Source organism: Sphaeramia orbicularis, chromosome 7, assembly GCF_902148855.1.
Source record: "Sphaeramia orbicularis chromosome 7, fSphaOr1.1, whole genome shotgun sequence".
NCBI lineage: Eukaryota > Metazoa > Chordata > Actinopteri > Kurtiformes > Apogonidae > Sphaeramia > Sphaeramia orbicularis.
Window position 1 is genome coordinate 43055722 of NC_043963.1, and position 16923 is coordinate 43072644.

Consider the following 16923-nt stretch of genomic DNA (forward strand, 5'->3'; position numbering starts at 1 on the left):
GCAACATACAACACACAAGTGCAAAGAAAAAGACAAGTAGTAAAAAGTTGTGGTTGTTGTGAGAAATGAAATATAAAGGAAAATGAGAAATTTAGTATTTACATAAATATTTATTAAGGCTGTCAAAATTAACACGTTAATCCCTCATCAAAATTAATCTGATTAAAAATTTTAATCATTTGACAGCACTAATATTTATATAAACAGAGAATTAGAATTAAATATTTTAAAAAATTAAATAGTATTTACATCTTTACATTATTTACACTGTGGTTGCACATGTACATGGTGGGATATCGGGGGGAGGGGGGGGTGTTAATGTGAACTGTTCTAAAGTTTGATGACTGTGGGGAAGAATGATCTGCGAAATCTGCGAAGTCTTACAAAAATTTGTAAAAAAAAAAAAAAAATCCAAAATTTGAATTCAGCCATTAAAAAAGATAGTCCCCTATATATTTATATATTGGGCCATCTTTAGTCCCTTTACATAGGGACTAAAGACGATCTTGTGAAGATAATCTTGTGTATTGGTACATATTGTGTTTATTAATATATATTCTCTTTGAAAAAAAACAAACAAACTTCAAACTCCAACTCTGCACTGCACCTCTCCTAAAGGTAAAGAACACATGGGTCCAATTTGAAAAGAATCAGGTGAATAGCGTCTATAGAAATGGGACACAAATCTGGGACGGAAAGACCTGTGATCACACATGTGCGTATGTGTGACATAACGTGTGTGTTACACGTGTGCATGTGCAGTACGTCTTACCCAGGTCCATGTCTGAAGCCTTGGGCCTTTGTGAGTAGGGGCTTCCCTTGTAAACAGCATCGAGCAGCTTCTCTTTGACCTGAGTGATGGTGTCGCAGTTCAGACTCTTAACCGTCACCTCGGGGGCATTCTCATTCTCAGGGTTTACGCAGTGAAGCGTCTAGAACAAAAAAACATGTGGAGGCAAAGTCAGATCAAAGTCATAACGCAGGAGTCGGCACACTGAGCCGGTGTACATGACCAAAAAAGACCGATAACTGGGAGTAATCGGATAATTGTAATAATCAGATCTAACGTGTACATACACTTAAGAAATGTGATAATCAGTAAACCCTGGTTTAGACGCTCCAGTCACTATCAGATTTCTTTCAGAGTACGCACATATGTAGTGATGGTAGACTTAAACTTCCTGTTATTGTCTTCCGCTCACATTTGACTACAAAACCTCTGTTTTCTATGATTTTAATTGTGTTTACATGCAAAAGAATAAAATAAATCAGATTAACCCAGTATTTTTCAACCTTGGGGTCGTGACCCCATGTGGGGTCGCCTGAAATTTCTAGTAGCTAATTAATAAAAATAAAAAATAAATTACTAATATATTTTTTTTAACCATTCAACACATAATTATACACATTATAATTAAAACACCACACACTTTTCCTAATAAAAATCAAGTTCAAGTAAAATGCAGGATATAAAATCTGAAAAGGCATGTCTTGATTGACCTGATCATGTGACCGCATGCATTACTATGCTTCAACCTGCCTGGAAACAGTCACAGTCAGAAAACTAAACTGAAAAGGGAATGGAAAGATTTCCTCGCCCGCCTGACCCCGCTAAGACATCTCCAAGAGAAACTGAGAAGCAGACACCAAAAAGATGCATCATATACATTATATAGCCTAATTGTCATCTAAAATCAACATTTATTTGCAACATAAACAAATTAATTTTAGCAAAATATTTCTGTGCGTTGAATGTCTGGGAACCATTGGATTAACCTGTGCACATGCAGGAAGAAATCAGAGTATTGGGGAAAAATTCAAGTGATTTCTCAAAATTAGATTACTGCTGCTATCTGATAAAACATATCAGATTATCCTGTTTCTATGATCACTTGAATAATCTGATAACTCCAGTAATCAGATAATGATCAGAATATTGGTATGGATGTAAACAGGCTCACTGACATAGATACCAAACTGGAAGAAAAACACTGCCATGGGTAAAGAAATGAAATTGACATGGTGGCCAAAGTGTTAATGCTGTAACCTGGTAATTTTGTGGAAAAAAAGATGGATGCCCATTGTCCCCTCCCATGACCTTTGATTGGATTTAAATCCCACCGCTACTTCACGCAAACCAGTTTTAAGTTGGATTGCGCAATTTGCCCTTGCTCACTCATGCATGAAAACCTGGGTCTGTAAATTTGGACAAATATCCACTAATCCCCTACCTACCGATGTCCATAAAAGAAAATTCCAAAAAATTATCAAATGCAGAACTGGGGGTAATTTTTTAATATGTATAGTTTTTTTTTTACACACCCTGTATAATGGGACCTGACCAATAGGAACTTGCCAACTGGGAAGAAAGGTAACGGCCTGCAGATGGTATCACTGCAGGTCAAAAGGCCATACACAAAAAAGAAAACCTCATCTATAGAAATATTTACAAATATACATGGATGAATAACAGTGCAAAGTTAGATATCTCTGTTAACCCTCCAGTATCCCGTCCAGCAAGGCCCTTACTAAGCACCAAGTGTACCTTTTTGGCACACTTGTGGAATAATGTCAAAAAATTTTCAGACAGTTTGTTTTCAATTCTTTTACATTTTTTTTTTCTATTTCATCAACTTGAGCCATAAATAAAAATACCAAATACTCAATAATTGTCACATTTTTTAACCCTTTAAATGCCGTTTTGTAATGTAAACAAACCATTTTTTGGATGCAAAAAACACAAAAAATACATATTTTTCAATATACTACATAAAAAGTGGATCACATATTATTTGATTTTTGCAGCCTGGCATATGTCAATGATTAACTCCAAAATTGGTTAATTTGCATGATTATTTTTGGTGCTAGGTCAAATGTTAAAAAATACTAGCATCTGTCACCAAGTGTAAAAAAAAAGGCACACCTATAAATCAAACTATTAAATATTACTTATTCATTTATTTTTCTGCTCTAATTTTATTTTATTTTTGTAAATCAAGGTCAGCCCTAATCATACATATAAAATATAAGAAATAGTGCGTTTTAGGCACACTTGGGAGAAAGATGCTAGTCTTGTAATTTTCTTTTGCTTATAATGTGCAAATTTTAGTTGGTGGCCAGAATTTTAAAGATCATGCAAAAATGAACAACTTTTGAATTCTAACCTTATTTAAATTGTGAAAAATAATCTGAAGTTTTTTTAAAACGAAGTGCAAAGTGTGCCTAAAAGGCGCACCCGGATACCGGAGGGTTAATTTAGGGTCAAAACAGTGTAAAGTCTTTAAAAACAAGGACCAAGCAATTCATTACAGGAAAAGAGAAAGATCCAACTCTTCATTTAGACCACGGGGTATAGTGGCTTGGAGTTTAAAAATCCAGAAAACCTCGTGTTGATTCAGTTTCTTCTGTCTGTCTCCCTTTCTTACAGAGGATGGAATGTGTTCAGTGCCAATAGCTTGTAAACAGGCTCACTGACATATTGGAATGACGGTGTTGGTGCATTTGTTTGTACCCGACAGTATGTTTGGGCCCGGTTTGTGTGCAGCAGGTATTTGAGCCTATAATAAGTCACTGTTTACACTCGGGTGAACACCAGGATGGTGTTAACAAGTAGGTTTGTCTGTATGTTTCCAACCCAGGCCTGAAGTGCTTTGTTTGGCCTGAGAATGCGATGAGACCGGCCAGATCACGTTCCACTCCAAACACAAATGACGCTGAGGAGCCATGTTTACCTTGGAGGGAAGTCCCATCCACTAGTGACACATACAAACACTTCCCATACTCCATTAGCGCCAGACTGTTTGAAGTTGTAACCAAACCTCAACCGCTCGTCCAGCGATTCAGACAAAGGCAGAAATGAACCTCTACGTTCTACTGACCAGGGTTTTGTAGTCAATCTGTTGCCTGATGAGTTTGTCCTCGCTGAGGGAGTATCGGGCCTCCCCCGTGATGGCGTCGATGGGTCCCTTCTCCATCTGCTGTTTGATGGCACAGTAAAGCATGAACAGAGGCTCCCCGGCACATTCCTGATGGGGGGGGGGGGGAGACAAAGATGGACAATAAGAACACAAATCAAAAACGATCAGTCACACCATGGAACACAGTCAAAGCAGTGTTATGCAATATATGACACATACAGTCATAATTATTTATTTATTTTTATTTATTTATTCAATTCGAATATGCAAAGAAACAAAATAAAACAGAACAAAGCAAATTAAGACAAAAACAAAATAACATTTCCTTTTGTTTTCTTTTAGGAAAAAAAAAAGAAAAAATTTAATCAGGGGTGTCAAACTCATTTTGGTTCAGGGGCCATATTTTGCCCAATTTGATCTCAAGCGGGCTAGACCAGTAAAATAATGACTTAATAACCTATAAATAATGACAAATCCAAGTTTTTCCATTTTGTTTTAGTGCAAAAAAAACCCCAATTAAATTATGAAAATATTTACATTTTATAAAAAAGATGTAAATAACCTGAAAAAACTGAAATTTCATTTGAAAAATTAGTGCAATTTTAACAATATTATGCCTCGACTTATTATTTATACATGTTCATTTACACACAGTGTTACATAAACATTTGGTAACAGGCAGAATATTGTTCAAATTTTGGAGTTTGGGACTAAAATTTGAACAATTTCTACAATATTCCATCTCTTATTATTAACACAGCTACAGATCACAGTGGATCCATAAATGCACAAAACATTCAGTAACAGGCAGAATATTGTTCAAATTGCACATTTCAGGTTGTCCGTCTTTGTTTTTATTTATGTATTTATTTGCATTTTATTGTGAAAGAATAGTTTCGAAAATGTAACTATTTTCACAGTGTAATGTTATTTTTTTCACTTCAATTTTTTCTACATAATTTTTTGCAAAGAACATTTGTAATTGTCATTATTTATGGGTTTATTGTGTTGTTATTTTTACTGGAGATCACATTGGTCTGTATGTGGAACCTGAACTAAAACGATTTGGACAACCTTGACTGTTCAGGTTCATTTTTGCACTTTCATCCTGCAGGGCCAGAATGGAACCTTTAGCGGGCCAGATTTGGCCCCCGGGCCGCATGTTTGACACCTGTGATTTAAATGAACAGAATCTATCTTCAAGTACGTGTAAGTCTGAATTTTGTCGAAAAGGAGTAGGAAGATGTATAAACTTACTTAATCCTACCCCTCAAGTGCTTTTACACTTTTATTACTAACTTAAAACAAGAATCAAACAATACATTTTTTCCTAATTTTAGCATCGAACCACAACTAATACATAACGCAGTAATTGAATTGTACACAACAATATGTTCATGGCAGTACAGTCATACAAACAGACTCAACAATTCAACAATTTTCCTCAATAATTACAGCGTATTTATCATAACAACCTATTACAGAGCTTTAGAAATAACTTTTAAAATGTGTCTGGCATCTTCATTTAATCGTCATCTCTCTGACAGTGGCGTCAGTAGTTGCTTTTCCATTGACCCTCAAATTGCACAAATATAACTTGCACATAAAAATTTACCTAAAGGAAAAACGACCATTTTGCCAAAAGTCTCATTTTTTGATTAAAAGTTTCTGCGCTGGCAAGAAGTGTTTTTTTGTGCATAAATGGTATATCACGCAAAACTGCAATGGAAAGACCTTTTTTCGCAACTAGAGTAAAGTGAATTAAAAAAACGGATGTTGACGTGCATTACAACAAGTGAAGAAGAAGAAACACGTTGCGATATGTGTGGACACACCAGGAAACCCAATCATTTTTAATTTACCGGCCGACAGGCTGTCCGTCGGCGTCGTCTGTCGTCCGTTACAAAAATTTAAATCGTCTTCTTCTCCAAAACTACAATTCCGATTGACTTCAAACTTGGTATACAGCTTCTTTATGATGATGTCAACAAAACTTAGTGAAATTATTTCGATTCAGATTTGATTCTGGATTTGGTGCGACTTTGAATAATTTCCCCATTATAAGAGATAGGAAGTGGATCGATGCAATAACTCAGTAAATATAAATGATATCAAGTGTAAATTTCTACAGTCCAGCCCTGATGGGGAGATGACCAAAACATAATAGCCGCATGCTGATCAGGATCTTCTTCGGAATTTACGGAAAATTTAACATGGGCTCTTATGGGGAAAACATTTCAATTGTCTTTTTCTCCGAAACTCCAGTTCTGATTGACTTCAAACTTGGTATACAGCTTCTTTATGATGATGTCAACACAAGGTATTGAAATGATTTCCATCCAGATCTGATTCTGGATTTGGTGTGACTTTGAAAAATTTTCCCATTATAACAGATAGGAAGTGGATTGATCCAATAAATCAGTAAGTATCAATGATATCAAGTTGGAATATGAATTTTTTACAGATCTAATTGGAATATGACCAAAACATGGGCTATTTCTGTAATATAATAAATACACAGAACTGGGTGATAATAAATAGCATCTGGATACATTTCCCAAAGCTTTTCATTTGGCCGATAAGCTACAGGGTCATTGGTCCTATTTTTATTTAATTTAGTACGAGATAGAGGGGTAATAAATAATAATAATGAATATATCTGTAAATCAACACCATATTTATGTTCGTCGCCATTTTTATGGAATGACTTCTCGTGTCATCTCGTGATAATAAATAAACAAATCATCACATTTGTGATTTAATAGAAAAACCGACATTACGCACTTCTGTTTTGTTGACATTTAGTAAATATCGGTAAAGTTTTGCGCAGATGTCCAATGGAAAAGCGACTAGTGACAGCAGCGTTAGGAAAACACCCTTCTTTTTTCCTTTGTCCGTGTGTGTGGATGACAGACTGAGCACAGCCCTACATAAATCCTTTCAGTTCTCTCATCGTAGACGTCTCAGAGTTGATGTGACCAGACACAGATGTTATAAATATGTTTCCCACTCTGCCGTCAAAGACACTTGCCAATCAATAGCGTCATTATTCATCGCTCGGGCCCAAGGAAAACACTCCAGAGTGAAATAACAACAGTTTAGAGGGGAACGGAGGACACATCGCAGCCGATACTCATGACGAGAGCCTAATGACGGAGCGTTCAGACACTCAGACTGTTGGTGTGAGATGCACGAGGGCTAGACGAGAACAAAAGAAAGTACTCATTTATCTGTCTCACCTTCAAGCACCCCTGCTCTCATTCTTAACCCGTAAAGACCCGAACAGCAACTGGCAACCAACATCACCTACTGATCTAAAATGTTTAATACCTGTTGATCGACTAATCCTATCAATACATTTAACCCTTTCATGCACAGGTCACTACAGTTGACAGTTATTCTACAGCTGTTCTCTTGTATATTCATGGGTTTTGATGTTTTAGTTCCATATCGGCCGACACAGTGGACACTTATGCACCATCCCATACACTGACATTCATACCATTACTGTAACTTTGCTGTTCTTGATAAACCTGATCTGCACTAACATGTTTAAGTGTAAAAAATCAATTGTTTTTTGTTAGACAAGAAGGTTTTTTTTTTTTTGCATATTATCTCCATGAAGTGAGTAATCACTAGCATTAGAATATGTTAAAATGTGAGAAGACATCAGATTAGCAGCATTAAAAATGTTTTTATTTCATTGTTTTCATATTACTTTCTGATATTGGGTTTTAAACACGTTTCTTTACTTCAAAAATTAAATGCATGGATATTTTTGTATCTCCATAGAAAAAAAAACCTTGATCGCATTGTTTTTTTCATGCCTAAGGAGGAATAAAAACACTGAAGAAAAAAAACATTGACTAAAGTTCTCACAATTCATGCATGAAAGGGTTAAAGAATTGGTGTAAAATGCAGTTTATCATCTTTTCATGGTCATCAGATATGACCCATTTGGATGTTCAGAGGCTCCATAGTTACCGTGGAAACACTGTCATCTTCTACAACATTGATTCACCAGTAAAAGCCATGGAGTTGGATCAATGACAGTGGATGGAGACACTTGTTTTATGTTCAGTTAATGATAAAATTTTGCTGAAAAAGTCACTTTTTCATCAGTTTTGTCTGTTTTGATATGACTTCTAAATTTACTCTGAACTTTTATGAACACCTACATGATCGGTGAATTAAATATAGGGGAAAATATATGATTTATACTGAAAAAATGCGGGATAATATTACAACAAATGCTGATAAAATCACTTAGGAAAGGTTAAATATACAGAAAAATTCATTTGGGAACTGCCACGAAAGTTCATCTTTTTTTAATGGCTGAATTCCATTTTTTTATTTTTTGCAAAAAATTTTGAAAAGTTTTTGAAAGTTTTAAGACTTAAAATTAACCCTTGGTTTCAGTGAACAGGAGGGTTAAGTATTGTGCGACGGGGCAGGGGTATTAGTAAAGTCTGCTTACTTTTTCATTTGTCACTACTATTATCCCAGACACATCTAACCAATCAGCAGAGATAAAGTCCTCACATGGTTTCTAGTCATGTGTTTTTGTTCATTTTGATTTTTCATTGTGTTAAAAGAACTGAATCAAGGGAAAACAGACAGAGACAATAACAAACATCAACTGATTTGAAGCCTTTTGAATTTTAACCATTTTTGTACCAAATGTCCTCAAGCCTTAAAGTAGTTCTTTTTAACCTCAACGATAATCTTTCCATAATATTAACACAGGTGTTTATGAGTAAATAATTGGTGTAAAATACAGTTTGTCATCTTTTCATGGCCATCAGATATGACCCATTTGGACGTTCAGAGGGTCCATAGTGAACGTTGAAACACCGTCATTGATTCACCAGTGAAATTCATGGAGTTTGATAAATTACAGTGGATGGACATACTTGTTTTATGTTCAGGTAATGATTGATTTTACTGATAAACTCACTTTTTCTTCTGTTTTCTTAGTTTCTGATATAATAATCCTCAACTTTACTCTGAACCTATTTGAACATTTACAAGATCGCTAAATTAAATATAGGAAAATACCTGATTTTCACTGAAAAAATGCAGAAATGCAGAGGATAACATTGTAAAAGATAGTGATAAAACACTAAAGAAAGGTTTAATGGAGAGAAAAAAAAAATGTAATTGGCACAAACGTAGCACTGGGCCTTTATGGTTTAAACACACATTTAATTTATTGCGTCCTGCAAAACCTGTTGTTTGTTGAGTATTTTAAACCATTCCTCACTTGAATTTACAGATAAATGAATGCGCAATGATATATACAGTTTCTGAGACATTTCATTCACCACCATCCTACACTGTAAAATGTGCAGCCAATAATAATCTTTAAAGCAGCTATGCAACAAATACTGTATTTTTCATTATCTATTAATTATCTTTCTGTGTTTTTCCTCCTCTTCTTCATTCCTAATGGTCTTGTCACCCACCTTTCATCTTCCTACTTCACCACATATGCCTTTAATCCACATTCACACCTGGTTTATACAGATGCATTTTACATTTTGCCAAAGAAATGGCAAAAAAAAAGTCATGTTAATGTTATTATGGTGTGAAGTGTAAAAATATTTTCAGTCCATTACAAAACCATGGAGGGACAAATTCAATATGATTATGATAATAGGAAACACTCAACACTCAGCCACAAGCTCTATGTATTCAAGATGCCTTGAAGGCATCTAACATTTCCATGTGCTGTGAGTCAGTCTGTTGTTTACATTTACTGAATCCATCCAAGTCTCTAGGAGCCACTGAACAACTTAAGCCCAAGCGTCTGATTTTCATTTAAAAACTGAACCGAGTTCGACACAAAGACCTCATTAAAACGACAGTTATTATGGATGTTGACAACCCATAGAGACAGGGAGAAGCTAAGTTGGCGAACATCAACAACGCCTGGCAACATAAACTTCACACAAGCAGAATGTGAAGTAGTCAGCCTTTCCACCAGGGGTGTCAGACTCATGTTAGACCACGGGCCACATACAGCCCAATATGACCCCAAACCAGTAAAGGAATATCAGAAGAACCTAGAAATAATAACTACATATTATTTTAAGTAACTTGTCATTTACACATGCGTTACAACTTGCAGATTGCATGAACATCTATCTATCTATCTATCTATCTATCTATCTATCTATCTATCTATCTATCTATCTATCTATCTATCTATCTATCTATCTATCTATCTATCTATCTATCTATCCATCTATCTATCTATCCATCTATCTATCTATCTATCTATCTATCTATCTATCTATCTATCTATCTATCCATCCATCCATCCATCCATCCATCCATCCATCCATCCATCCATCCATCCATCCATCCTACAAATGCACAAAACATATAGTAACAGTCATAACATTGCTAAAATTTCACTTTATTTTCTTCCAGGTTGTTCATGGTTGTTTAAATATTAGCAGTTTTTTTTTATGAAAAAATCGTTTGTAAATGTAAACATTTTTATCATGTAATTTGACTTTTTCACCCTAAAATAAAAATTTTAAAATTGGATTTGTCATCATTTACAGCTTATTATTCTAGTATTTTAAGTCCGACCCACTTGAGGTCAAATTTGGCTGAATGTGACCCTTGAAATAAAATTAATTTTACTCAAATTCATCCCACGGGCTGGATTGGAGGCTTTGATTGGCCAGTTTTGGCCCATGGGATGCATGTTTGACACCCCTACTTTACACTTTTGTCCAGTAATTAATAGTTCGGGAAAAAAAAAAAAAAGTCTTAAAGGCTTTGAGTGAATTTGCACCATTGCAAACTTATTCCTTTAATTAATTCATATATAACAAGTGGTGCCAGGCACAACAAACTCCACCCCTTGCATGTATTGTAGCTTATTTTGGCATCGATCCAACTGATGTCATCATGTCTATGCATGTGCTGATGTCAGTATATCAACTGTCTCTACATATGTGCCAAGTTTGAAGTAAATTTAAACAAAATTGATGCTTTTAGAGACATTTGAAATGTCGCCCATGATAAGAAAATAGGGAAAAAAAACATAAAAATTCATACAAATTTGAACTTTGACCTACTTTTCGCAAAATATAATTACATCTATTTTGGATCACTAGCAATCTATAAACTGAATTTGGTATGAATTCAACCAATAGTTTTGCTGCTACAGACATTTGAAATTTCACCCATTATAAGTGAATGGGGAAAAAAAAAAAAGATTTTCATAAAAAATGTGAACTTTGACTTACTTTTCCCAAAATGTAATCACATCTATTCTGGGTCACTGGCAATCTATAAACCCAAATTGGTATGAATTCAACCAATAGTTTTGCTGCTAGACTGTTAACAAACAAACAAACCGAACCAAAAACAATACCCCTTGCCTCCCCTTCAGGGGGCGGGGTAATAAATTGATCAAAGATAAAACAATTCCATTTAATTTTCACACTAGCAAAGGCAAAGTACTGAACCGCATAGTTTTCTCTTCCTGTGTTTTTTTTTTTTTTTGTGCTGGAATAATGACCAGACTGTGTTGAAAATAAAACTAGGATCAGAGATAAGCATGAAAAAACACTGGCTTATTGGGTTTGTTCATGAAAGAACTGTAAAAGAGTGAAGGGAGGAGGGCGGATGAGGACAACATTAGTGACATCGCGTGTAAACCCCCCTATCTGAACCCCCCTTCAGTGAGGTACATGACCTTAAGGCAGGGAGAGGAGACTGACAGCACAATAATGACAACGGGAGCTTGACAGATGAAAGAGAGATGAGAGGAAGGGAAGATGTGAGCTTAGAGAACAAAATAAAGATCAGTGAGGACGACGTGTCAGCTACAAGAGGAGAAATTATGAGATTGGAGAGGACTGAAAAAAGGACATTAAAACCGCAGAGAAGAAACACGGGCCACTTTGATGATTGTTGTATAATGTGCCGCTAAGGCGAGAAAAGACACGTCTGAACAGCGAAAACCTTTTAATAACCACAGAGATGAATGCAATGAAGAAATATACAGGGGCGTTCAATAGAAACTCACACACAGCCTGTATAAACACATTTAAAAACACTCGCACAGGGTAAATCCACTTTAGGTGATGACTGTTATTTACTGGAAAAGATTACAGAAAGCTTTACCTTGAGGAATTTGTACAGGAGGAACGTAAACCAATTGGTCAGCATCTTCTCTGCAACAGACTCCGTTCTGAAAGAAGAGCAGAAAAATATACAACTGTTATACACAAATACATAAAAATAGAACCAATGTCGCTGTATCTCACTGGCATGTTCTACCAAGAATCAAAAAGTTGAATTCGTGAGGTTGTCAGGTACTGCCGTTATGTTAGAGTCCTGTGGTCTGGATGTAGGAGTGGATGGAACTTTTACTGGACGAGAACTCAACAAATTAAATCTAAGACCATATATGACTACCTATTAGCGCTAAATAGTAACTATATTTCTATCTGACCATTTCCATGTTATAAACCATCAAGACATGGCCCATTATAAGTAAAGGCACATTTTTAATGTTTAAAAAAATCAAAATCTGTCAAAAATGTGAACAAATTTTGTTGACATTGTCCCAAAGAAGATACAATAAAAAAATTCAAAGGAAACCCACTACTACAGTGGTTCCCAACTTTCTTTGGCTTGTGACGGATGGAGGCAGTAAAGCCAGGTGTAGATTACTGCACAAAGTGAGAATTTGATTTTCCTTGGTCAGGATATGTACAGTCAGTCCAGCTTGGATTTACAAGGCTGACAATTAATACTGAGCGAACAATAACTCAAACTATGAATTATGAAAGAGCTGCAGCATCTGAAACTGACCACAATGAACATTTGACAGATAAACAGTACCACAGTGCTTCAGTTTCAGCTTCAGTTTGTCATGTCTTTTATGGATTGGGATTGTCTCTCAACTCAACATATGTTTTTTATTAGTACGTTTTTTTTGTTTTTTAATTTTTATCAGTTGCTAGAAATTTCTGGCAACCCCATTTGAATTCCAGGTGACCCCACATGGGCTTGAGACCCCAAGGTTGAAAAACACTGCACTAGTAGTTTTGGAGAAGAAGACTGTTGAAATCTAGACATTGGTAACCTTGAGTTTGACCCTTCAAGGTCGCTTAAAGTCAGTGCTCAGTAGTAACTATACTGATATCTCTAACAGTTTCCATGTTATAAGCATCAAAATATGGCCCATTATAAGTAAAGGTACATTTTTAATGTTTCAAAAATTTGTCAAAAATTCAAAAATCAAAATTTGTCAAAAATGTGAACAAACTTTGTTGACCATGTCCCAAAGAAGCTCCAAAAAAAAAAAAATAAATAAAAAATTGAAATGAATCCATCTAGTGGTTTCAGAGAAGATTGTTGAAATCTAGACATTGGTGACCTTGAGTTTGACCCTTCATGCTTAAGGTCAAAGGTTATGGACCCAAATGAAAGTCCATATATGACTTCCTATCAGTGCTCAATAGTAACTATATTGATATCTGTAACCATTTCCATGTGGACCATTATAAGTAAAGGCAGATTTTTAATGTTTCAAAAATTTGTCAAAAATTCCAAAATCAAAATTTGTCAAAAACGTGAACAAATTTTGCTGACATTATCCCAAAGAACCTATATAAAAAAATAGAAATGAATCCATCTAGTAGTTTTGGAGAAGAACATTGTTGAAATCTACACACTGGTGACCTTGAGTTTGACCCTTCAAAGTCACTTCAGGTCAAAGGTCATGGACCCAAATGACACTCCATACATGACTTCCTATCAGGGCTCAATAGTAACAATATTGATATCTATAACCATTTCCATGTTATAAGCATCAAAATATGGCCCATTATAAGTAAAGGCACATTTTTAATATTTCAAAAATTCATCAAAAATCCAAAAATCTATATTTCTCAAAACTGTAAACAAACTATGTAGACATTGCCCCAAGAAAGCTACATATAAAATCTGATCAGTAGTTTTGTCTGAGAAGCCGTCATAATAGCTCACAGCCAATCGAATGTTGAGCTAAAAATCAAAGACCAGACAAAACTTTTATCCCCTGAAATAAATGCAAGATGTTACGTGGATTGACTTCCTCTTTGATTCAGAACATGAGACCGTAAACCTTCTGATCAGTCTGATTCAGTCGACACATACGCACTTCACCACAGCTTTACTGCACCGGTTTAACACACAGCACTTTCTCTCTGATAGAAACCTGTCGCTTAAGCCGTTCTTAAAATCTGCCTCCGATCTCTGCTGTTTCTACATTGTTATAGTCACAACAGTATCTGGATAAGGAACAAATCCATTCTCCCAGGACTCCACAGGCTCAGGTCTGTCAGGCTGCTCAGAGTTTTATGTGGGAAATTGTGTACGTCAACAGTCACCAAAAATCTAAATATTATATTATACAGTTGCATTAACCCATAAAGACCCAGTGCTACATTTATGGCAGTTCCCAAATGAATCATTCTCTCTATTTAACCTTTCTTAAGTGATTTATCTCCATTTGTTATTGATTGGTTGATTGGTTGAAATCTTTATTTCGAAAATGTAGACAGTGAAATCAAATCAAAACCAACCAACAAAATATCAGTAATGATACATAAAATGTTGATATGTAAACAAAATAAAAATAAATAAATAAAAATAAATTAAATTGTTTTATGTTTTCCCTAATTTATTCATAATTTGTGTTACTGTGCCTTGTGTTTCAGTGATGTGTGGTCAGCCTCAGATAGAAAACATTAATGTTCATTACATTTACATGAAAATGGAGATTTATCTTCAGCCTTCTGGCATAAATGCATAATAAACAATGCAAACCTATAAAATATACAGTCCATTCTACAAAAAAAAAAAAAAAACATGACAGCAACATTAAAAGGCATCATTAAAAGTCAATGGGGATGATTTAAGATGTAAGATTTAAAATGTCCCAGGTTCAAATGGTCACAGCAGAGGGTACTAATGAAATCTTGTACCTGTTTTTCCTTGGTTAATCTTGTAAAGCCTGAACCATTAAACTGTTGACAGAAAATTCCAGTTCTCCGAAACTGGAGCCTTTACTGATCCTTCTGAAGAACTCCATTTTTTTTTTTTCCAAATATCAATTTCCATGTATGAGTTTCAATTTTGGATCATATTTGATACATCAGGTCGCGATGCTAAAATATTACTATTTTTAAACAAACAAAAACATAATATAACATAAACATGTCTAACAAATTAGTAATTCCTTTTCAAAATTGGCAAAGTTCTGCCTCCTTCCTCATTAATGATAATCTTGTAGTGTCATTGGAAAGGCTTCTGGTGAATGAATTCCTCCCCCCGGTGGATTATCTGTGTATTGCATGTATCTAATTGTATACATCAGGTTTTTCAAGAAAAAAAATATCACACTGATCATGAAGAGTGCTTCAAAACTCATGTATCAAATATGATACGTTTGGCGTTATAGGGTTAAATAAAGAATTAATAACATATTAATGCTAGTTTGGGTGTGTCTGTGCGTATTGTGGAAAAATGAGTAAAATAAAACCAAATTTCCCTGTGAGGATAATACCCTTTAACCTTCATAAAGACTGTATTCCTGAATATTGCCCCCATCGTGCCCTGTGTTCCCTGTGCATGTTGTATCCACAGCGGTTCCCTCAGCCTCCACAGTCTTCCTCACCTCCTGAGCAGCAGCTTTGGGTGGTTTTTACTCTCCAGGTTTCTGTCAATCAGGTCCGACAGCAGCTGCTTGAGGACCCCGGTGGCGTACTCCATCTCCCCCTGCAGGGCTGTCATGATCAGAGAGGCCACGTTGCCTCGATCCCGCATGGAGAAGGATCTGAAAATGCAATAAATCTCTTACTATTAATTAACATAAATATTTGATCAGTGCAGCTTTTGTTACTTCATTCCTTAAGCTGTTCTGTAAAATACATGTGCATTATAAACCTCATTTAGCAGTTCATTTAAATATTAATCCGTATTAAAATCATCTACATGAATTACTACTGTTACATAAACTATTACGTTAAGTGCTTTATGGTTGTTTTACAACTGTGGGGATGTTTCTTCTCTCAGTTACTTTTGCCTCCTGTTGAAACCCAGCATGATACTCACAAACAAAAACAAACATAGACCACCTACTTATTCTATTTTGCCTCTTTGTTAATTCAAATTTTTATTCAGAACAGTCTCATAAGATATTGTACAGGACATCATTGGTGCAAAGTACACTGTTCTCTCTCTTTTTTTTTTTTTTTTTAAGAAAAAGGGTATCAATAATGTTCACTGAAAGGAAGAAAAAGAAAGAGAAAAAAGGAGTAATATAAATAAAGTAAATAAGTAAGTACATGGATAATAATAATGATATTAATAAGCTTGTATGCATAGCCAACCACACTTCTAGGAAATAAGACAAAAAAATTATGCATAAATACATATGTATACACACATAGTAGTATTTATTATCATTATTTGGCCTTTAAAAAAATGCATGGCTTTTGATTTACAAGGTGAGAGAAAAACAATATCTCAATTCTCTGTATGTCTTTGCATCTAGAAATAAAAAAAATCATTGAATCTTTGAAAACAAAAACATACAAACTATAGCTCCTTTTTGGATTAGCATATACTGGAATCATGCATTTAAAATTAGCTAAATACCTAGTATTACTCTGCTGCAACTCCAGCTATGTTACATATTGAGCGGAAGAATTCTATAAAATTTCAAAATTCCATACTTTTTCCAGACCCTAATTTCCAGAATTTATAAAATCAAATTCTGTATTCTTTTATCCTAATGTAGGAACCCTGTATGTATAAAAAGTGAAATACTACAAAGGAAAGTATCCTGAGATGGGGAATAAACAAGTAAATAAATGACACAGACCTTTGAGCCTCCAGGGTTCGGATAAACGTCAACAGGAAGTGTTTCTTGGTCAGCAGCTGGCCGAACAATGTCAGAGCCTTTTCAACATTAGCCTGGACCTAAAGG

At 35.1% G+C, this 16923-nt stretch overlaps 1 protein-coding gene across 1 annotated transcript in view; it reads right to left on the reverse strand.

Moving 5' to 3' along the window:
* The window catches only part of LOC115422428 (plexin-A1-like), an 837453-nt gene that overhangs the window by 37383 nt on the left and 783147 nt on the right, over window positions 1-16923 (reverse strand). Inside the window, 5 exon segments of the mRNA XM_030138774.1 lie at window positions 773-932; window positions 3879-4025; window positions 12066-12132; window positions 15610-15768; window positions 16819-16916. Of these exon segments, the coding sequence (XP_029994634.1) occupies window positions 773-932; window positions 3879-4025; window positions 12066-12132; window positions 15610-15768; window positions 16819-16916 (631 nt within the window).